This window comes from Puma concolor, chromosome B4 (assembly GCF_028749965.1).
Source record: "Puma concolor isolate L17-30 chromosome B4, mPumCon1.1.hap2, whole genome shotgun sequence".
Classification (NCBI taxonomy): Eukaryota; Metazoa; Chordata; class Mammalia; order Carnivora; family Felidae; genus Puma; species Puma concolor.
In genome coordinates this window covers 59407526-59430567 of record NC_141673.1, presented here as the reverse complement: position 1 = coordinate 59430567, position 23042 = coordinate 59407526, and the positions used below count along the sequence as shown (strand labels likewise).

Here is a 23042-nt window from a genome sequence, read left to right as displayed (position 1 = left end):
TAGTGTGAAAAAGGACTAAGGCTTAAAGTTGCAGAAACTAAAGAAATAATAAGGAACTTACATTTCACCTGTTCCAACCTCCCACCATCTCTGAAGCACCCCTGACTGATGGCAATTAGGCTATTTATGAATACTTGAAATGATAGGTAGTTTAGTTTACTTTTGAAAGTAAATATTGTATAAATTTTGAAGTTATAGTTATTAGAAAATTTCTCTTTAAAATCTCTGAACAAAAGAAAAAGATGTCATCAAGAGACAATATTAAGTTTAAAAAATTGTGCTAAAGTAATATATACATGTTGTTAAAAGGAGTAAAATACTACTAACATGTTAGAAAAAATAGCAGCTCTCTACCTTTATTCTGACCTCTCAATCCTCTTGAGTGGCAACCAGTTTTCTTTTCTAGAACTTATTTCTAACAAATGAACACTTCCATTGTTTAGAAATCCAAGGCTATTCTTCCTAGGTCTGTGGCTTTTTGGGAGAGAGGAATAGGAAGGGGTGAGAAAGCTCTTAAGATCTTTTAATTCTCACTGTTCTGAAATCTCAAAATAATGTGCCTTGGTGTAGGTCTGTCTTATTATTCTGAGACTTTTCAATAAAGGGCTCATTTCTGGGATGGTTTCCTATACAGTTTTGATATTTTTTCCCTCCCTGGTTGTTCTTTTTCTGAAACTCCCATAGTCAGGTATTAGACTTCCTGAACCATTCTTATCTTTTTCCTCCTTAAAACAACAATAACAAAAACTTGTCTTTTTTGTAGTACTTTCTGGAAAATCTTAACTTTTTTTTACCAGCCCTTCCATTGAATTTTTTATTCTAATGATTATGTTTTCGATTTCTAAGTCCTCTTTCTTGTTCTCTAAGTGTCTCTTTTCATAGCAATCTAATCTTGCTTCATGGTTCCACTATTTTCTTATTCTCTGAGGATATTAGTTTTTTAAAAAAAAGTTTTCAGGGCACCTGGATGGCTCAATTAGTAGAGCATGCAATTCTTGATCTCTGGGTTGTGAGTTTGAGCCCCATGTTGGGTGCAGAGATTACTTTAAAAAAGAAAGAAAGAAAGAAAGAAAGAAAGAAAGAAAGAAAGAAAGAAAGAAAGGAAGGAAGGAAGGAAGGTTTTCTTTGTTCTTTGCGTTGTCTGTTTTCTCTGAGTTCCTTTTTCCGGTTTATTCTGATTTTTCATGTTGGAGATGTGTTTTATTTTTTATTTATTTAATTTATTATTATTATTATTTTAATGTTTTTATTTATTTTTGAAGGAGAGAGAGAGACAGCATGAACAGGGGAGGAGCAGAGAGAGAAGGAGACACAGAATCCGAAGCAGGCTCCAGGCTCTGACCTGTTAGCACAGAGCCTGACGTGGGGCTCGAACTCACAAACCGTGAGATCATGATCTGAGACGAAGTCGGACACTTAACTGACTGAGCCACCCAGGCGCCCCGGAGACGTTTTTTAAATACTTGATTTATTTTTATTATTTTTTAAAAAGTTTATTTATTTTTGAGTGAGAGTGCACGGGAGGGACAGAAAGAGAGTATCCCAATTAGGCTCTACACTGCCAGTGTGGAGCCCAATGTGGGACTTGAATCCACGAACTGAGATCATGCACTGGGCTGAAATCAAGAGTGAGACGCTCAACCGACTGAGCTACCCAGGTGCCCCTCAAATACTTTAAATCAAATGTCTGTAATCATTCTACAAACATTAATAGTGGAATGTACAATGTTAGGTATTATGTTAGAGCTGGAATAGATGAAGTTTTTTTTTTCTTTTTTTATGAATTGATATTTGAGCTTGTGGGTTTTTTTTTTTGCATTTTTTTTAATGTTTATTCATTTTTGAGAGAGAGAGAGAGAGAGAGAGAGAGAGAGAGACAGTGTGAGTGGGAGAGGGGCAGAGAGAGGGAGACACAGAATCTGAAGCAGGCTCCAGGCTCTGAGCTGTCAACACAGAGCCCAACATAGGGCTTGAACTCACAAACCACTAGATCATGACCTGAGCCGAAGTCAGAAACTTAACCGACTGAGCCACCCAGGCGCCCCTTGAGCTTGGGTTTTGAAAGTAGTGTAGCAACATTTGACCAAGAAAGGCCAATCAGAGATCACAGATCTGCCCTGTCCATTATAATAGTTACCAGACACATATGGCTATATAAATGAAAAATGGCTAATAAATGAATTTAAGGGACATCTGGGTGGCTCAGTCAGTAAGCATCCAACTCTTTTTTTTTTTTTTAATATTTATTTTTGAGAGAGAGAGAGAGCACGCAAGAGGGGCAAGGGCAGAGAAAGAGGGGGGACAGAGGATCTGAAGCTGGCTCTGTGCTGACAGCAGAGAGCCTGATGTGGGGCTTGAACTCACAAACTGTGAGATCATGAACCGAGCTTAAGTCGGACACTCAACCAACTGAGCCATCCAGGCGCCCTAAGCATTCAGCTTTTGATCTCAGCTCAGGTCTTGATCTCATGGTTGTGAGTTCAAACTCTCCACTGGGTGTGACGCTTACTTAAAAAACAAACAAGCAAACAAAGAAACTGAAAATCCAGTTTCTGATAATTCAAGTGGATTATGCCACATGTGGATAATGAGTACCACACTGGGAAGTGCATTACATTTCTATTATCACAGAAAGTTCTATTGACTCTGTTGCTGTAGGATGTCTCTTGGGTGTTGGTATATAAAGATTTGACCTCTATGAGAAGGAAGATTTATAAATTCTCTAGTTCCTTCATATTCTTGAATATACAGTTCAACCACAGTTTAGATCTATATTTACCGTAACACTCATCTGGATACATCAAAAATAAAGAGCAAAAGTACTGTATACATAGTGGTTGTTAAATCAATAGCTGTTGAAACTAAGACTGTGACAAACAATGATCCACACCAATTGACAATTTAATCTTGTAAGTACAGATCCTGGCATTTAGATGACGCTTAGAAATATCTATGGACTCAAATTGGATTCAACATCACCATTTGAACAACTGATTAAAAAAGGACAAAAACATTGTTATGACATTATTTGTTACTGAGCTGGTTTCAGGATAAATAATCCATTCTAGGCTGAATCCAAGGAGAATGAATTACTGGACTGACAGAAGGATGTCTATATAAAAAACTTATGTTAAAGTGAGATTTTAGTATATTGACATACCTCTGGTTCTATGTTTGATATCAGATTCAGCTTCATTTCTCTCCTTTCCCTCATTAGTGGAAATGGTATCCAGTTCACGGCAGATGGAGCTACAAATAACAGAATAAAAGAATTTTCCTCTTTTTTATTTAACTCTATGCTCAATATCAGGCTTGAACTCATAAACCCAAGATCAAGAGTCATATGCTCTACTGACTGAGTCAGGCAGTTGCCCTAGAATAAGAGAATTTTAAAGTTGTTTCTTGGTCAACATTACCTAGTGTATGACAGCATGTGAATCCTACAAGATTTTTGGTGAAAAAATCGTGTGACCAACTAAATTTGGAATATTCTAAAAATCACAATCTCTAATATGGATAGAAAATTTTCTAATATGCATGGAGTTTTCCATGTATGTTAGCATAATAAAAACTGGGAAATCTTACAGTGGAGAACTTTTTATTTAAAAGTGGTTATTTCCCAAACTTATTTGAACTTATAATCTTTTTTTTTTTTTAAATGTTTATTTTGAGAGAGAGAGTGTGTGAGCAGGGGAGAGGCAGAGAGAGAGAGGGAGGGGGAGAGAGTATTCCAAGCAGATTCTGCACTGCCAGAGCAGAGTCCAACACAGGGCTTGAACTCATGAACCATGAAATCATGACCTGAACTGAAACCAAGAGTTTGATGCCTAACCAACTGAGCCACCCAGGTGCCCCAGAACTTATAATCTTTTTATTAGAGAACAGCAACTTGTGTTCTGCGTAACTCACTAGGAAATGTTGCTCTACTAGGGCATCATCATATAGCCTCAGAGCAGCTGCTTCTCTGGAAGGGATCTAGTCCAATCTACTTCAAATTCAGGAACCAATCACAAACAAAAAAGGAATGATCAATGATCTGGAACATACCTTATGGTTGGAACAGTAAATGGATCAAACTGGTCCACTTTCTGTACATCAATAGGCACAGAAATGCGACCTGTAAGGACCAAAAGTTATAAACTGATGACTGTGAAATACAGATCATTATGGGCTGTCTCCTATGTGTTATTTTGGCTAAATTTTAATCTAAGGCTTAGAAAAAGGGTTAGACTTATCTGTTAAAATCAGTAGTTGGAAATTACTTCCACACTAGCTGCATCTTTTATTTCTCTTAAAAAAAAAAACAAAAAATAAGTATGAAAGACTGTTGAGCTATTACATAGTGCTCTTATCTCTACTTTTATTTCTATCTCCTTCTTCCTAATATCCTTTTATACAGAAGTACAGAATGATACCAAATTTAGTGAGTTCTGAAAATGAAACAACATAGATAAAAATAGTTCATTTCATTATCTTGATTTGCTGAGATCAGAACAGACACCTGTATGTTGGAAATCTTTAGAAAGCATTTTGGGAATAAAATAGCATTATACTACCTTTTTACAATATCTACACCTGGGATACCACATAAAATTCATCACATCTCAAAAATGAGATAATGAGTCTCAAGAATGCCAGGTAAATAACAAGTTAAGATAATCAAGAGAATTGGGAGTTGCTGATTGAAGACAGTAAAAACTGCAGCTACTTAATGGGGAAAAGATATAATCAAAATGTATACAACTATGAATATAATTATTTACTGAAACTGAATTTTAGAATAAGGGGATACCCACTAAAGTTTTAGAATTAAGTTAAAAAAATATTAAGAAATATTAAGATTATTACCAAAAGAAGCTGAAAACACACAGTTGACAGGTTTGAAAAGGAGCTATCCAAATATATGGACTAGAGAATCATTATAGATTATTAAAGGAAACTAGGCAATTTGGGAGGATTGAATGTGTGACACTTTTCTAGGCACTTTACATTTTAGATTTTCACAATAACCCACTGAAGTAAGTACTATTATTATCTCCATTTCACAGATGAGAAAACCAAGGTACAGAGAGTAGTTTGCCTAACATCCCACAGCAAGTGGCAGAGTTGGATTATTGACTACTTATTGGATATTAGTTGTTCTAAAAAGGACAACTATATACAACTGCATATGTCTCCTGGTTGGATGAAGCAAAGTTTAGGTCAATATAGCCACCTTTATATCTATTTTAAAGTCAGTTTCATTCCTTCAAAACACCTAAGAAAAATGTGAAGGAGGAAAGCTAAAAGTATGGAAAAAGAACTGAGGGAGGAAGCATAGTGGGAACAGCACAGAACTCTGTGGTTTAAGAACTGAATTCTGTTTCTAGCTCTGTTGCAATTTGTTTTATGACTGTAGACAAGTCCCATTAACCTCTTGGACCACTGTTTTCTCATTTGTACAGTGAGAACTACCATCGTGTGAGTTCTAAGTACCTCTACGATTCTAACACTGAACCTCAAAAACCCAGATGAAAATTATTTATGTAGTGGAAACTCATCTGGTAGCTACTAATCAACAACTAAAACTTTCATTTTCCTTCTAGTTTTCTTTACTTTCTTTACATTGTACCTGTTTTAGGATGAACACTAAAAGGGCTCTTCAGTAAATGATTGATTCCTTTGCTAACATTGATATCCAGCCGTGGAAAACAGTACTGGAGCATGATCTCCCATTCAAGCCAGGGTCCACATTTGTCGTTTTTGGTATTATCCTAAAAACAGATGCAAGTCTAGCATGAGGATCAGTAGGAACTTTTGAGGATTTCTTTAAAAGTGGTTAAAAATGATTTTCAATAATCTTTAACTTACTAATAAGCAAAACAATCAGAATTTAATTAAGAATTACATTATTATATTTATAATAGAGATTTCGATGGGATATACCTGAGAGCTGATGGTTTTCTTCAAATACTCCCAACGCTGAAGTGAATTGTGATGCTTTTGGAAGTTTTGTTGAAGTTTCTCATGAATTGGTGATGAGTCATTAAGGAACACACTCATTTATGACACATTAATGAACAACTTATTTCCAGTATGTGTTACAACAAGGATAACTGAAAGTTTACTAGAAATTATTGTTTTCTAAAATGCAAATATGTATATTTTTAAGTTTATTTACCTTGAGAGAGACAGAGACAGCATGAGCAGGGGAGAGGTAGAAAGAGAGAATCCCAAGCAGGCTCTGCACTGTGAGCACAGAGCCTGATGTGGGGCTTGAATGCACAAAACCATGAGATCATGACCTGAGCCAAAATTGATAGTCGGACGCTTAAATGACTGAGCCACCCAGGTGCTCCTCTAAAATGCAAATATTTTTTTTTTAAAAATTTTTTTTTCAACGTTTTTTATTTATTTTTGGGACAGAGAGAGACAGAGCATGAACGGGGAAGGGGCAGAGAGAGAGGGAGACACAGAATCGGAAACAGGCTCCAGGCTCTGAGCCATCAGCCCAGAGCCTGACGCGGGGCTCGAACTCACGGACCGCGAGATCGTGACCTGGCTGAAATCGGACGCTTAACCGACTGTGCCACCCAGGCGCCCCTAAAATGCAAATATTAATTGAACACATATCCTTAAAAAATCTCCTGTAAAAATATGATACTGATATGACAGAAAAAATGCCAAAATAAATATTTGGTTTAATGTAAAGCTTTCCCTGGTCTGTACAAATTTTGACTATATGATTCAGTATTCTTTAAGTATCCATTAATTCTATGAGGATCAAACTCCAAAATGAGGAAATTTCTTTCTGAAAAGGCTTCATTTCTTACTATATTCCAAACTAGAGATATTAAATGCAGAAAAAGATGTTTTGTGTAAAAAGACTAAATTTGTAAGAGTACGTATATGAGAATATGCAGGCAGAACACATTTATAATATCATAGATAAATACATGTAGCTCACATAGAAATGGTCTTGGGAAAGGATATTTTCAGGAACAAGGGCTAAGATCTTATCCCAGCTTTCTTTATTTTCAAGAATATCTTGATCAACTAAGGCATAGTCTTCAAAGTATTTTTTTATTATGTTTATAGATTTTCTGTAGGAATAACAATAACAAAGTCCTAATACTATTTGTAATATATACACTGCATAACTTTTGTTGCTATTTGGGTGGCTAGTGTTACTTCTACTGAATTTTTCTTAATGAGCATGTATTAGTCTAATAAGAAAAATACAAATAGAGTTTAGCTATGTAAAATGGGAATAATACCCCTTTGCAGGGTTATGAGAGTTAACTAAGACATTCTAAGGGGGAAGAACCTACTGTAGATAGTACCTGGCTTAGAACAGATATTCAAGAAATGTTTACTTTTTTTTTTTTAAAGTAGGCTCCACAGGCTTAAATTTATGACCCTGAGATCAATATCTGAACTGAGATCAAGAATTGGATGCTTAACTGACTGAGCCACCCAAGTGCCCCAAGAAATGTTTACTTCTTAAGCTCTACAACTTAGAAGGTTAATAGCATCATAAATATGTAACAAGAAAGCAACCAAGCCAGGACAACGTAATAATACATCAGTAGTAGAATGTGGGATAGAGTCTATAGTTTCTACTATGAATTACTTGCTTTACATCTCGACAATTATATAGTGCTTAGCATTTTGCAGACTTCACATCTACTGTTTCATTTAATCTTTGCCACAACTCTCAGATAGAAGGAGATGTTTTTCCCATCATATAGTTAAGGAAATAGAGGCTCTAATATTTTATTAAGGTCTTAATAAGTTGCAGAATAGAGATTCTAACTCTTTATGTTTATTTATTTTTCAGAGAGAGAGAGAGAGAGAGAGCGCAAACGGGGTAGGGGCAGAGAGAGAGGGGGACATAGAATTTGAAGCAGGCTCCAGGCTCTGAGCTGTCAGCACAGAGCCGGATGTGGGACTCAAACCCACGAACTGCGAGATCATAACTTGAGCCAAAGTCAGATGCTTAACCGACTGAGCCACCCGGGCGCCCCTAGAGATTCTCTTTTTTATCTATCTATCTATCTATCTATCTATCTATCTATCTATCTATCTATCTTACACATTTATTTATTTTTGAGATAGAGAGAGACAGAGCATGAACGGGGGAGGGTCAGAGAGAGGGAGACACAGAATCTGAAACAGGCTCCAGGCTCCGAGCTGTCAGCACAGAGGGAGACACAGAATCTGAAACAGGCTCCAGGCTCCGAGCTGTCAGCACAGAGCCCGACGCGGGGCTCGAACTCACGGACCGCGAGATCATGACCTGAGCCGAAGTCGGCTGCTTAACCGACTGAGCCACCCAGGTGCCCCAAGAGATTCTAACTCTTAATGCAAAGCTCTTTTCACCCAGAGAAGTAGTGAGTTCAGTGGGAAGAGTATGGGTTTTGAAATTAGGCAGACCAGGACATGAATGCTGAATTTAACAATTACTTGTATGGTGCCACAAAACTTATACAATCTTTTCAAATCTCACTTTCTTCATCTGTAAATGGAGATACCATCATGACCGTCATGAAGTTATTGTTAAAACCAATGAGAACATTTGTAAAACATCTGTCATGAATACTGCAGCATGAAGTAGTCATTCAATGAACTCTAGTTATTATCTTTGTAAAGTGCTATCCCAGTAGGGAAAACTGATAACAAGGCAATTCTAAAGGTAAATCAGACACAACTTAAACTGCATAGAGTCTTTTCCAACAGACCTGACAAAAGGGTGAATTTTTTCGCTTAGGTGGACTTTCTTTTTAACGTCTTGACCACCCTGAAAAATAAACCATCAAAAAAGAACTTCATGTATATGAAATAAATGAAATAACTTAAAAATTTCTTTAATGTGTTCTAAAGATACTGATTAAAAGAAAACTGTCATGCTCTGGTTTCTCTTCAAATCGCATAAATCTTTCGCCTTTTACTAAAAGAAAACTGTCAACATATAGAAGTTTAGATGCTATTTTATAGTCTCAATACTTGTAACTTTCTAGGTTACCTTTACCTCACATAATTGAACCAGAAAAGTAATTTTCCTTTTGTCACAAAGATCTTAAAAAATGTAGCTACTATGATTATTTGATCTGCTGGTAAGATCATCTACTCTGGAATGTGGATGCTCTAAAAGTTTAATTTTGTCACTAAACATTTCAGGCTTGGTAACATCTAGCAAACAAAGAAATGTAAATTATCATTAAGATCTTACCTTTACAAGACTCAAATACTCAACTATCCCAGAACGTACTGCAGAGGACAATTTTCTAACTGATTCATCACAGACCCAACAATGAACACCTCTCCTTCCAGAATATACCCAGAGACGATGCTTAAATCCAAAGTCCTCTGAGGAGGGGAGAAATAATAGGTTTTAAAATCTAGAAATAAATTTATAAACTCCTGGTTCTTGCTTACTTCCTTAGCTTCATTTTTACCTCTTATCCACATGTACTCATGTTAACTCTACTGAATTATTTTTAGTTTTCTGTGTCCTCCATGCTTTTGCCTTTATGTCAATACCTATTCTGGTCTCTCTGCCAAGAATTTCTTCATGCCCCGGTATTTCCATTTCTCTCCCTGACCAATTGCCATTTATCATTAAAGACCCAGTCTAGGGATATTAAAAAAAGTTAATAAATTTAAAGTGTTTAGAACAGTGCTTGGCACATAATAAGCACCCTAGATAAGAGTTAGCTATTTTTAGTACATGTGCTGCTGAAGTGATCACAAGAGTTAGCTATTCTTAATATCATTATCATTTTTATCATTATCTTTTCCAGAAAGCCTTTTCTAATCCAGTCTTTTCCTATTCCTGTATGCACTCCTGCTGTTCTAGATCTCCAGGGAATGCTGGGCATATTACTCAACATAAGTATAATCTTCAATTTTATTCGTCTTCTTCTTAGACTGCATAACATACTTGAGGTAATCATTATCTTTCATATTTCTTTCCCTCACCTAGGACAGTATGTAGCACAAAGAGCTGCTCGATAGATGACTGAACTGGGAAAAAACTCACTGGTTTGATCAACAGCTTTATTAGAATTTGAACTACAACTTTATTCTAATCTTTTATTTTCTGGCCATATGTTTCAAGGAAACATGTTCAAAATTTATGAGAGTTGACTATAAAATGGTATAGATAGGGGTGCCTGGGTGGCTCAGTCGGTTGAACGTCCAACTTTGGCTCAGGTCATGATCTCACAGTTCATGAGTTCGAGCCCCATGTTGGTCTCTGAGCTGATAGCTCAGAGCCTGGAGCCTGCTTCGAATTCTGTCTCCTTTTCTCTCTGCCCCTCCCCTACTCACATTCTGTCTCTCTGTCTCAAAAATAAATAAACATTAAAAAAATTTTTAAATGGTACAGACAGACAAATATTCAGAGGAAAATAGATTCTTGCATTTGACCCCCCTCAGACACTACCAATACTTGCCCTTCAGTGCTCGGTCGATTATGCGTATGGCCATCGTCATGAGGGTCCAGCACTTAGAACATATGTCTGCAGAACTGGAGCAGAGGCATCATTACTCACTGTTAGTGACATCACCCACCCTACCAGCAAGGCATGCAGCACTTACCTACAACATCTCCTCACATCGTCATAGTCTGTCATGTCAATGTCAAACACCAATTCTTTTTCCTGAGCCTGGAAAGCTCCCAGCTTCACTGTATTGTGTTGATTGGGCTACAGATAGGGGGAAAATATTTAAATATTTTAAATACACACACACACACACACACACACACACACACAACCCAAAACAAACAAAAAACCCAAACAAAAAATTCAGTTTCTTTTTTTTTTTATTTATTTAAAAAATTTTTTTAACGTTTATTTATTTTTGAGACAGAGAGAGACCGAGCATGAATGGGGGAGGGTCAGAGAGAGAGAGGGAGACACAGAATCTGAAACAGGCTCCAGGCTCCGAGCTGTCAGCACAGAGCCCGACGCGGGGCTCAAACTCACGGACCATGAGATCATGACCTGAGCCGAAGTTGGATGCCTAACCGACTGAGCCACCCAGGTGCCCCTCAATCAGTTTCTATAAGAGCTGTCATGCTGCCAATTATGCTGTTTTCCACCCACACAAAAAAAGTGGCCAAAGAGAAATGAAGAAACCATAATACAATGCCAATTCTATTTCAGTTAAAGTTCATTAATTTGGATTCTGTGCATCCAGAATTGATGACAGTATACATTTACTTAAAACAGGTTTTGATAAATCTATATTGCCATAAATATTTTTTTCAGTTCTACTGAGATATAATTGACATGTAACATTGAATAATAAATATTTGTTATTTTTAGGTTTCTGATAAGGAAGAAAGTACATACAAATAATTAATGCCCTATTGTAAGCTGTTTTAAGGACCTTTAACTGTTACTGGACATATAAGTAACAAAAATGTATTTAAAATTTTTCAATAGGGGTGCCTGGCTGGTTCAGTCAGTAGAGCATGTGACTCTATCTCAGGGTTGTGAGTTCAAGTCCCTCACTGGGTGTAGAGATTACTTAAAAATAAAATCTTTAAAAAATAAATAAAATATTTCAATAATCCAAAATATCTCAATTAGTTCAAACTGAGCCTTTGGCTTAAGCTGTAAGTAGCCTCCTTTGAGGTTATGGATCACCAGGCATAGAAGGCAGACCGAATACAGATACTTATCTTGCTCTTCTAAACTTGCACAAAAATGATAGTAAAGATTTTTTTTTTTTTTTTTGGAGAGTAAAGATTTTCTTAAGAAAGGCATGTCTTGGGGCATTCCTGAGCCTGGGTGGCTTAGTTAGTTGAACGTTCAACTTTGGCTCAGGTCATGATCCCACAGTTTGTGAGTTTGAGCCCCACATTGGGCTTGCTGCTGTCAGCACGGAGCCCACTTTGGATCCTCTATCCCCCAGCCCCTGCTCCTCTCCCACTTGTGCGCTCTCTCTCTCAAAAATAAACATTAAAAAAAAAAAAAAGCATGTCTTTTAAGAAACAACCAAAGAGGAGAAGATACCACCATGATTTTTATAAGATACCCATAAGAGCTGAATCTTAAGCTCTCAGTAAGGAAAGATAAGAAGCAACCCAATTTACACCTCAGCATCCCTAAAAAACTCTGGTCACAATTGGCATCTCTGGAGTAAGAATGCACACGTGCGTGCGTGCGTGCGTGTGTGTGGTGTTGGTAAAGCTAAGACTAAAAATAAGAGTATTGGTTAAAAATCTTTTTATGAAGCAGTTCCCCAGATTCTTCCATTTACTCTGCAGAGCTAGGTGACAGTGCAAAGACACCTGAATTATTATCTGGAGAACCTCAAACAGTGGGTCTTTGGACTGGGATGAGGGGCAGGAACAACAGGTACAGCTGAAGAAAGATGTGTTGTACTGATATACAGGGGATTAAGTGGACATTTACATGTGGAAAGTTGAGACCCTGCCCTCTTCCCCTACATCTATACCCTATCGCTGCCACCCGGGGAGGAGACCAGAAGATTCCTGTCTGAAGAATCTGATCAGGAGTGTCAGGCACTGTTAAAGGCTCTAGGAATATAGATCAGTGATCAAAACAGATCTCTGTGCTAGTGGAGTTTTCATTCAAGCAAAGAGCTAGAGAAACTGACAACAGAGCTTCTTCCCAAAAAGATGACCAAGCCAGATCACCTTGTAATAAAGAAATCTCAGTCATGTATACAGAACTTCCAATCAGCTTTTTTAGTACTCTATTTTTATTTTTTTCAATATATGAAATTTATTGTCAAATTGGTTTCCATACAACACCCAGTGCCCATCCCAAAAGGTGCCCTCCTCAATACCCATCACCCACCCTCCCCTCCCTCCCACCCCCCATCAACCCTCAGTTTGTTCTCAGTTTTTAAGAGTCTCTTATGCTTTGGCTCTCTCCCACTCTAACCTCTTTTTTTTTTTTTTTTTCCTTCCCCTCCCCCATGGGTTTCTGTTAAGTTTCTCAGGATCCACATAAGAGTACTCTATTTTTAAATATAAGCAACATGCAAGAAATTATCAGACTTATGAGGCAAGCCTCTAATATGAAAGAGGGGAAAAAACAGGAAAAAAAGCAACCTTGAGAAAACAAGACTGTACAACAGAAGAAAATTAAAAAAAAAAAAACAACTATCATTGATATCCTCAGATAAGACATACCAATGAAAAAAAAAGTTCTTGGAAATTAAAATATAATAGCAGAAGTGAAAACCTCTGAGGAAATTCCCCAGAAAGTAGGGCCAAAGGACAAAAAAATAGAAAACAGGAGGAAAAAAAAATTAGCGAATCAGTTTAAGACACGTAATATCTGACTTTAGGATTTCTGGAGAGACCAGAGAAAAATTATAGATAGGACAAATTGTATTTAAAAAAAAAAAAAAAAGGTAGGGGCACCTGGCTGGCTCAGATCAAGATCAGACTCTTGACCTCTGGGTTGTAAGTTTGAGCTCCATGTTGGGTGTAGAGATTACTTAAAAATAAAATCATGGAGGAGCCTGGGTGGCTCAGTTGGTTGAGCATCTGATTTCAGCTCAGGTCAAGATCTCAGTTTGCAAGCCCTGCATCAGGCTTTGTGTTGACAGCTCAGAGCCTGGAGCCTACTTCGGATTCTGTGTCTCCCTCTCTCTCTGTCCCTCCCTGGTTCACAGTCGGTCTCTCTTGCTCTCAAAAATAAACAAACATAAAAAAATAAAATAAAATCTTTTTTTTTTAACTCAAAAATAAAATCTAAAAAAAAAAAAAAAAAAGTAAAAGGGAAATTTCCTAGAATTGAAGGACATGAGTTCATGATCATGAGTCCATCAAGTATTTAGCACAACAGGTACAAAAAGATGCATGTCAAGCGAAATTTTAGAACATTAGGGACAGAAGGGAGCAGAAAATCCTAAGAGCTTTCAGATCCAACACAGTGGGACAAGAATCAGAATGGGGGTCTTAATAGCAACACTGGAAACAAGCAGGTAATGCAAAATTCTAAGGGAAAATGATTTAGAAACTGAACCATTAGTTAAGCATAAATGTAGAATGAAGGTATTTTCCAGATACAGAAGGTATCAAATGTTTTGTCTTCCATGCATCTTTTCTCAGGAAGCTCAGGGAGGATGTGCTCTACCAGAACAAGGAAGTAAACCAAAAAGAGAACAAAGGATTTGGGTAACACAGGATCCAAAATAGGAGAGAGGTGGAAGGACATTGGGGTGATTACAAGATCATATTTATCCAATAGGCTTAGAGGGCAATCAGTCCAGCTTGGGGGTCAGAAGTCTGCCAGGGAAATCTTTTCAGGGTGAAATTGACAAACTACCTGTTAGGTCTGAACACATTGGGATATTCAGACAATTGGCAAGGAGTTTGGGGTTGACTTAGTGATCGACCCTGATTTTTAATCTAACAAATATATTAGTAGCATGTGGAAATGGGAAGGTGAGGTGAGGGTAGGCAGTGAGGTAAAAGAAAGCTAAACTCTCATCTGCCAGATTGGAAAGTCAGTAGATAATGCTTAAAATAGAAAAATGGGAGAAATATAAAAATGTTACTTACAGACAAGGCGGCAAATACCTTAAGAATCAGCTAAAAGAAAGTGGTTGCCTCTGGGGAGCAGAAAATAATGGAAAGAGAAAGAGATCCTTAAAAAAAAAAGCCTAGGGGCGCCTGGGTGGCACAGTCGGTTAAGCGTCCGACTTCAGCCAGGTCACGATCTCGCGGTCCGGGAGTTCGAGCCCCGCGTCGGGCTCTGGGCTGATGGCTCGGAGCCTGGAGCCTATTTCCGATTCTGTGTCTCCCTCTCTCTCTGCCCCTCCCCCGTTCATGCTCTGTCTCTCTCTGTCCCAAAAATAAAAATAAACGCTGAAAAAAAAAAATTAAAAAAAAAAAAAAAGCCTAATTAACCCATGCTCATGGATTGGAAGAAGAAATATTATTAAAATGTCTATACTACCCAAAGCAATCTATACATTCAATGTAACCCCTATCAAAATAACACCAGCATTCTTCCCAGAGCTAGAACAAACAATTCTAAAATTTGTATGGAACCAGAAAAGACCCTAAATAGCCAAAGTAATGTTGAAAAAGAGAACCAAAGCTGGAGGCATCACAATTCCAGACTTCAAGCTGTATTACAAAGCTATAATCATCAAGACAGTATGATACTGGCACAAAAGCAGACACATGGATCAATGGAACAGAATAAAGAACCCAGAAATGTATGGCCAACTAATCTTTGACAAAGCAAGAAAGAATGTCCAATGGAAAAAAGGCAGCCTCTTTAGCAAATGGTATTGGGAAGACTGGAGAGCAACATGCAGAAGAATGAACCAGGACCACTTTTTACACCATACACAAAAATAAACCCAAAATGGATGAAAGACCTACATGTAAGACAGGAAACCATCAAAATACTAGAGGAGAAAATAGGCAACAACCTCTTTGACCTTTGCCGCAGCAACTTCTTACTAGACATGTTTCCAGAAGCAAGGGAAACAAAAGCAAAAATGAACTATTGGGACCTCATCAAGATAAAAAGCTTCTGCACAGCAAGGAAACAATCAACCAAACTAAAAGGTAAATATTTGCAAATGACATATCTGATAAAAGGCATCAAACTCAACACCCAAAAAACAACCAGTTAAGAAATGGGCAGAACACATGAACAGACTTTTCCAAAGAAGACATCCAGATGGCTAACAGACACATGAAAAGATGCTCAACATCACCCATCATCAGGGAAATACATTTCAAAATCACAATGAGATACCACCTCCCAGCTGTCAGAATGGCTAAAATTAACAACTCGGGAAACAACAGATGTTGGTAAGGATGTGGAGAAAGGGGAACCCTCTTGCACTGTTGGTGGGAATGCAAACTGGTGCAGCCACTCTGGAGAACAGTATGGAGGTTCCTCAAAAAATTAAAAATAGAGCTACCCTACAACCCAGTAATTGCACTACTAGGTATTTATCCAAAGGATACAAAAATGCTGATTTGAAGGGGCACATGCACCCCAATGTTGATAGCACAATATATTAATAATAGCCAAATTATGGAGAGAGCCCAAATGTCCATCGACTGACGAATGGATGAAGATGTGGCATATATACACAATGGAATATTACTTGGGGATCAAAAAGAATGAAATCTTGCCATTCACAACGTGAATGGAACTAGAATGTATTATGTTAAGCGAAGTAAGTCAGAGAATGACAAATATCATATGATTTGACTTATATGTGGAATTTAAGAGACAAAACAGATGAACATAGGGGAAGGGAAGGAAAAATAAAAGCAGAGAGGGAGGCAAACCATGAGACTCTTAAATACAGAGAACAAACTGAGGGCTGCCGGTTGGGCAGATGGACTAAATGGATGATGGGCATTAAGGAGGGCACTTATTAGGATGAGCACTGAGTGTTATATTTAAGTGATGAATCACTAAATTCTATTCCTGAAATCATTATTACACTATGTTAACTAACTTGGATTTAAATAAAATAAAAAAAAAATGAGATTTATTCTCCTTCATTTATTCTCCTTAAAGAGAAGGAATAGAGCGACACTTTGGCCCTTCTATAGAGATTTCAGTTTTTTGTTTAAAAAAAAAATTCTTTTTTTACATTTATTTATTTTTGAGAGACAGAGTGAGACGGTGCATGAGTTGGGCAGGGGTAGAGAGAGGAGACAGAATCCGAAGCAGGCTCCAGGCTCTGAGCAAGCTGTCAGCACAGAACCCCACGTGGGGCTCAAACACACGAACCGTGAGATCATGACCTGAGCCCAAGTTGGACACTCAACCGACTGAGCCACTCAGGGACCCCTAGAGATTTCCGTTTTAATCTCTATCCCTAAAGAGAAGTAGGGATGCCTGGCTGGCTTAGTGGTAGAGCATGTGACTCATGAGTTCAAGCCCCATATTGGGCACAGAGATTACTAAAAAAAAAAAAAAAAAAAAAAAAATTGGGGTGCCTGGGTGGCTCAGTTGGTTGAGTGTCCAACTCTTGATTTTGGCTCAGGTCATGATCCCAGGGTCGTGGCATGGAGTCCAGCATCAGGCCTCCGCACTGAGCATGGAGCCTGCTTGAGATTCTTTCTCTCTCTCTCTCTCTCTCTGCCCCCTCCCCTGCTTGCACTTTATCTCTCTTTAAAATTAGAAAAAAAAATCTAAATAAAAAAAATAAGTAAAAAATAAACTAGCTTAAAAAAAAAATAAAGAGAAGTAAACTGCTCCAAAACATTTTTCTTGCCTGCCTTTTTTTTTTTTTTTTTTTTAATTTTTTTTTTTTCAACGTTTATTTATTTTTGGGACAGAGAGAGACAGAGCATGAACGGGCGAGGGGCAGAGAGAGAGGGAGACACAGAATCGGAAACATTGCCTGCCTTTTTAAATGTCTTCTCCCCTTCCCTTGGGATTTAAATCAGAAAACCTGGGTTCAGGTCTCAGGTCTACAGTTTGGAAACTGTGTCTCCTGGGACAAATTATTTAAGTTCTTTCAGCCTGTTTTCTCCTTGTAAAAATATAATGAGGATTGATATGAAAAATAAGTTATACAAGACATGGAAAAGCTCCATACAAAAGCTACTATCACATGAATGTATTTCTTCCCCCATGTGTGTATTTTTTTTTTCTTTAAATGTTTCATTTACTTTTGAGAGAGAGCACAAGCAGTGGAGTGCAGAGAGAAAGAGGGGAACAGAGGATTTGAAACAGGCTCTTTGCTGACAGCAGACAGCCAGATGCAGGGCTTGAACTCACAAACTGTGAAATCACGACTTGGGCTGAAGTCAGATGCTTAATCAACTGAGCCACCCAGGCGCTTCCCTCCATGTGTGTACTTTTATTTTTATTTATTTTTTAAAAATGTTTATTTATTCTTTGAGAGAGAGAGAGCGAGAGCATGAGCAGGGAAGAGGCAGAGAGAGAGAGACACATAATCTAAAGCATGCCCCAGGCTCTGAGCTGTTAGCAGAGCCCGACGCAGGGCCTGAACCCACGAACCGTGAGACCATGACCTGAGCCGAAGTCGGGAGCTCAATCGACTGAGCCATCCAAGTGCCCCCCACCCCCATGTGTGTATTTTTAAGGAGAGAAAGAAGGGCAATTTTGGTATGTTCATTCATTCAACAAGTATTTACAGTGTACTCTCTCTGCCAGCCACTATTCTAGGCATTTAGACTGTATCAGTGACAATGGGTAGGAGGAGTGGGGCAAGTTGCAGTAGGCCTCACTGAATGAGGACGTGAAGAGTTGAAGGAAGGAACCGAGAAGGTATCTGGTAAATGGGTTCTGGGCGGTGGAAACTGCTTGAGCAAAGGCCAGTGTGGCAGGAGTGGAGTGAGTAAGGCAGAGAGAGCGGCTTTTACTCTGAGTGAAATGAGAAACCATAAGAGAATGGTTTTGAGCAGAGGAATCACAGAATCTGACTTGTTTTTTTAATTTTTTTTTTTAACATTTATTTATTTTTGAGACAGAGAGAGAGCATAAACAGGGGAGGGTCAGAGAAAGAGGGAGACACGGAATCTGAAACAGGCTCCAGGCTCTGACTGTCAGCACAGAGCCCGACGTGGGGCTCGAACCCACAGACCGCGAGATCATGACCTGAGCCCAAGTCAGACGCCTAACCGACTGAGACATCCAGGCGCCCCGGAATCTGACTTGTTTTAAAAGGATCATTGGCTGCTGTGTTGAGAATAGACTCTAGAGTCTATAGGAGCAAATTGTTAGGAAGTTTTTACAGTAATTCAGATGAGAGATGATGACAGTGGTAGTGGCACTGACTGGTACCAGTCGTTGGATTTCAGATATTATTTTGGTAGACCTAAAGAGATTTCCTAATGGAAACAGATATAGGAGTATGAGAGAAAGAGAGGAATCAAGAATAACTTCATGGGATGCTTGGCTGGCTCATTGGGTACAGCATGTGACTTCAGATCTCAGTGTCATGTTGAATATAGACATTATTTAAAAAAAAACAAAAAACAAAAAACTCCAAAGCTGGAAGAGAATGTAATTCTTTTAAAATTCCCTCATTTAAACCACACTGACATCCTCATTTAGTCTTTTTAAAAAATAAAGTTCAGGGGAGGCGCCTGGGTGGCTCAGTCAGTTAACTGTTCGACTTCAGCTCAGGTCATGATCTCACCATTCCCGAGTTGGAGCCCCGTGTCAGGCTCTGTGCTGACGGCTTAGACCCTGGAGCCTGCTTCAAACTGTGTCTCCCTCTCTGTCTCTGCCCGGCCCCTGGTTGTGCTCTCTCTCTCAAAAATAATAAACATTAAAAATAGGTGTTAAAAAAAATTATTATTTTTTTTAACATTTATTTATTTTTGAGAGACAGAGACAGAGACAGAGCACAAGCAGGAGAGGGGCAGAGAGAGAAGGGGACATAGAATCCGAAGCAGGCTCCAGGCTCTGAGCTGTCAGGACAGCGGCTGACGCTGGCTCGAACCCACTAACCATGAGATTATGACCTGAACCGAAGTCGGATGCTTAACCTACTGAGCCACCCAGGCGCCCCTCATTTAGTTTTTTCGCCCGATACTCAATTTTTTTGTCCTAGTGAGAATACAACCAATTCATTTCCAAATGATTTCCAACCAGTAATGTAGAGTATCAAGAACAACAACAACAAAAATATTACAATCTACTTGCAAGAAGATAAATAAAGTGTGGCTCTTCAACTAGAATTAACTCTAAAAATGTAACCTCAAAACAATGGGGGGCTCCAACCCATTCTTGGTTTAAAAAATGAAACAATACATAAAAAATTGATTTCTTACTCTGTGGGAGTATACTGCGCCTATATCAATCTTGTATGGATTCATTTTCTGCATCTCCTTTTCCAGATCACTCTGGTTGTTGAAGGATTGGTAGCGAATGTAAATATCATCTTTCAATGTGAATGAAAATTCACGGTGTTGAAAGTAATTCTTTGTCACTGCAAAATAAATATACATTTTTAAAGTTAATTTGGTATTTTATTTAGCACAGGGCATTATAACATCAACCAATGAGAAGATATTTTGAATAAGCCTGTGTGCTCAACACTGTGCTACATGCTAAAAAAAAGACTTCCTAATTTGAAGGGGCTTACTATCCTGCATCTGATAGGAAAAAGTAAAAAGAAAAAGATGCATTAAGTGTTTTAAATATGTAATGCCATCTGTCTCTCTTCGGTGGGCACTAATAAATTCAGCTGCGAAGAGGTCAGTACCTCTCCTCTCCCGGGAGATGCTCCGCTTGTCCCTGATACAGAACAGGCCTCTGTAGTTAAAGCCATGACCCGGTAATCTCCCTGGTTCAGGCGCCGCGGCCGGTAAACGGGGCACCGAATGTCAGTCTGACCAGGTAGAGGAAGGAGCAGCGGCTCGGCCATTCTCTGTGGCCGGAGGCTGGTTACCCTAACCTCTCTTGGCCCATTTACACCTCAGAGGTGGTGGCGAGGTCTCGAGATAATGCGCGAAGGCGCCTGGCACAAAGCCTAGTGCATAGGAGGCACTTCGTATTGTCATTCTAAGGTACCCTCCCAGAACCTCCTCACCGTCCCTTCCGAGCCACTACCCACTCCGCTCCCGGCTTCCATCACCTCCACCATAGTTGAGCCAGCGATAGTATTGGGCGTAGGGAAAGAGTCTCCGGTAATAAAGTTTAAGAAGCTCCGGCAGCTCGGCGGGGTCAAACGTCTCCATGGAGCGCGGGGCTCACTGTCTGCAGGACTACGACAAGAATTGGCGGGAATCACACAGCCGGAGCTTCTGTCACTACGCAGGCACGCTGTGGCCGTGGCCGGGCGTCTGCGCCGGCTGCTGGGAATTGTAGTTCTCTCTCTTGGGGTTGGCCTGGGCGTGGCGCAGTCTCTGCCTATCAGCACCCACACTAGGTCCACCACCCCTGTGGGTAGAAGGAAGCTGCCTCCTTTCCCGGAAGCTGTGCAGAAAGGTGAGCGCTTGAGCCTAGGTTCTTAAGATGAAGGAGAAAATGATGTTCTCCGCTAACTGTATGAATGTCTTAGAAATAACGCATTTGAACAATGTAAGCCAATATCTTTTTTAAGAGGGTTTGAAAATTAATTCTTCATAGAATTATTAGGTACGATATGTGGAAATAAACGAAGACCAACCTAATGAGAAAATCAGACTATTCAGAGCTTGCTATATAGCAAGGAGGTCAGCTGCAGACACTTGAGTTTTGGCAGGGTCAAAGGCAGGCAGAAGAGTGGAAAAACTTTATAGTGGAGGGGGAGGGGAGAAGGTTTCAGGCTTGTTTGCATGGAAAAGCTGTAGTTGGACTAACTAGGAGCAGGGGCATTCTATGTGATTGATTCGGGGCTCATATTTGGCTTCCTCTGGTTGGTCCTAAATTGGAAGTGGCCACAAAATCTAGGGAGGCTGTCATTTATTAATCAAGTCCTGGCCATTTTGGGCCAGTTGCTACAGGGCTTTTGGTTTGGCTTCCTAAACTATCACTAGAGTTAGCAGTCTGACTTCTGTAAGTCTGACTTATAGCAGGCTGGCTTCCTGAGCTGTTTATTTTAGATAAGGGGATTGGTTTCCTGGGTAGGCTTATTCAGGTTGTGGGTCAGAGTTCTGTTTTTTGGTTTTTAAGTAAACTCTGTGCCCAAAATTGGGCTAGAACTCATGACCCTGAGTTGCATGCTCTACTGACTGAGCCAGCCGGGTACCCTCAGAATTCTGTTGTTTTTATATATTATCTGGCTACTCTTTGTATATTCAGTCTCTCAAATAGAACACACCAGGGATCTTGCAATATCATGGAGAGCTTTCCGAGTAGGAAAGGAGCCTGTTTGCTGCTAATGTACAAATCTGCCAATCAGTTGTACCTAGTAAAGATACACCTCATTGCAAATGTGGACTGGGGTGGGCAGTCTATAATCACAAAAATATGTCATTTGAAAGCCATTATTTTCATGAATTTTATGTTTCCAATACCGATAGAAGAGAAAGGAGAAAATAGAATCTCTAGTAAGTTATTATTAGCCTAATCTTGAAAATGATCACTGGTCTCTCAGCTCCTGTGGACAAAGTGGTCAAAAGCAGGCTCTGGGCAGACTATACTTATTTGAATATTCCTTAAAATCTGGTTTCCTGCACAAATCTTAGTTGATTTTTACAATCCCTATGCATTTTGTTTTGGGTGAATTTTGTTATTGGGAAAGTCTTCACTCTTTTCCAGAGTGAAAAGTGCTTTTTTCCAGAACCACTTGTCTCTGGACTTTTTTTTTTTTTTTTTTTTTTTTTAGTGTGTATTTATTTTGAGAGACAGTGCAGGTGGGGAGAGGAGCAGAGGAAGAGAGAGAATCTCAAGCAGGCTCAATGCTCAGCATGGAGCCTGACATGGGGCTTGATCTCACCACTGTAAGATCATGACCTGAGCCGAAATGGAGTCCAACACTTAAACACTTAACTTTTAGGAATTGACTTCTTTGGGATATTTGAGGGTCCCCTATTTGAATTTCAGGACCACTAAGGCATGCAACACCTGAAGGGGCTAAGATATAAGGGGAAAAAAAGCAAAGGAAGTTATATTTATTGAGTTCCTACTGTATGCTCAATTTATTTAACTAATATTTATATAACATTTGCTGTGCTGTGAAGTACCCTTTTGAGAATTTCCCCTCTACTTTACACCTGTCAGAATGGCTAAAATAGGGGCACCTGGGTGGCTCAGTTGGTTGGGCATCTGACTCTTGGTTTCGGCTCAGGTCATGATCTCATGGGTCATAGGTCCGGGCCCCGCATTGGGCTCTGTGCTGATGGCACGGAGCCTGCTTGGGATTCTGTCTCCCTCTCTCTCTGCCCCTCCCCTGCTCTCTCTCTCTCTCTCTCTCAAAAATGGATAAATATTAAAAAAAAAAAGTATTAAAAAAAAAAGAATGGCTAAAATAAAGAAGAGAAGAAAAAATAGGTGTTGGCAAGGATGCCCCTCCCCTGCTCGCTCGCTCTCTCTCTCTCTCAAAAATGGATAAATATTAAAAAAAAAAAGAATGGCTAAAATAAAGAAGAGAAGAAAAAATAGGTGTTGGCAAGGATGCCCCTCCCC

General features: G+C 39.1%; 2 protein-coding genes across 5 annotated transcripts in view; one reads left to right on the top strand and one right to left on the bottom strand.

The window, feature by feature from the left end:
* PRIM1 (DNA primase subunit 1) overlaps positions 1-23042 on the bottom strand; it is a 50284-nt gene that overhangs the window by 6150 nt on the left and 21092 nt on the right. Inside the window, exons 1-11 of one of the 4 annotated variants that reach the window (XM_086713042.1) lie at positions 20548-20767; positions 19763-19920; positions 10582-10688; positions 10437-10510; positions 9212-9348; positions 8721-8779; positions 6973-7082; positions 5926-6014; positions 5612-5753; positions 4048-4117; positions 3161-3249 (exon numbers count right to left, since the gene is read on the bottom strand). In XM_086713042.1, coding sequence (XP_086569168.1) covers positions 3161-3249; positions 4048-4117; positions 5612-5753; positions 5926-6014; positions 6973-7082; positions 8721-8779; positions 9212-9348; positions 10437-10510; positions 10582-10688; positions 19763-19920; positions 20548-20671 — 1159 coding nt within the window. In that variant the 5' untranslated portion in view covers positions 20672-20767. Of the gene's footprint in view, positions 1-3160; positions 3250-4047; positions 4118-5611; positions 5754-5925; positions 6015-6972; positions 7083-8720; positions 8780-9211; positions 9349-10436; positions 10511-10581; positions 10689-19762; positions 19921-20547; positions 20770-23042 lie in introns of those variants that run through there. The other 3 variants (XM_086713043.1, XM_086713044.1, XM_086713045.1) reach the window with 3 other exon arrangements.
* Positions 20819-23042, top strand: part of HSD17B6 (hydroxysteroid 17-beta dehydrogenase 6) — a 48814-nt gene continuing 46590 nt past the window's right edge. Inside the window, exon 1 of the mRNA XM_025926340.2 lies at positions 20819-20921. The gene's annotated coding sequence lies outside the window, so the exon portion shown is untranslated. The remainder of the gene's footprint in view (positions 20922-23042) is intronic.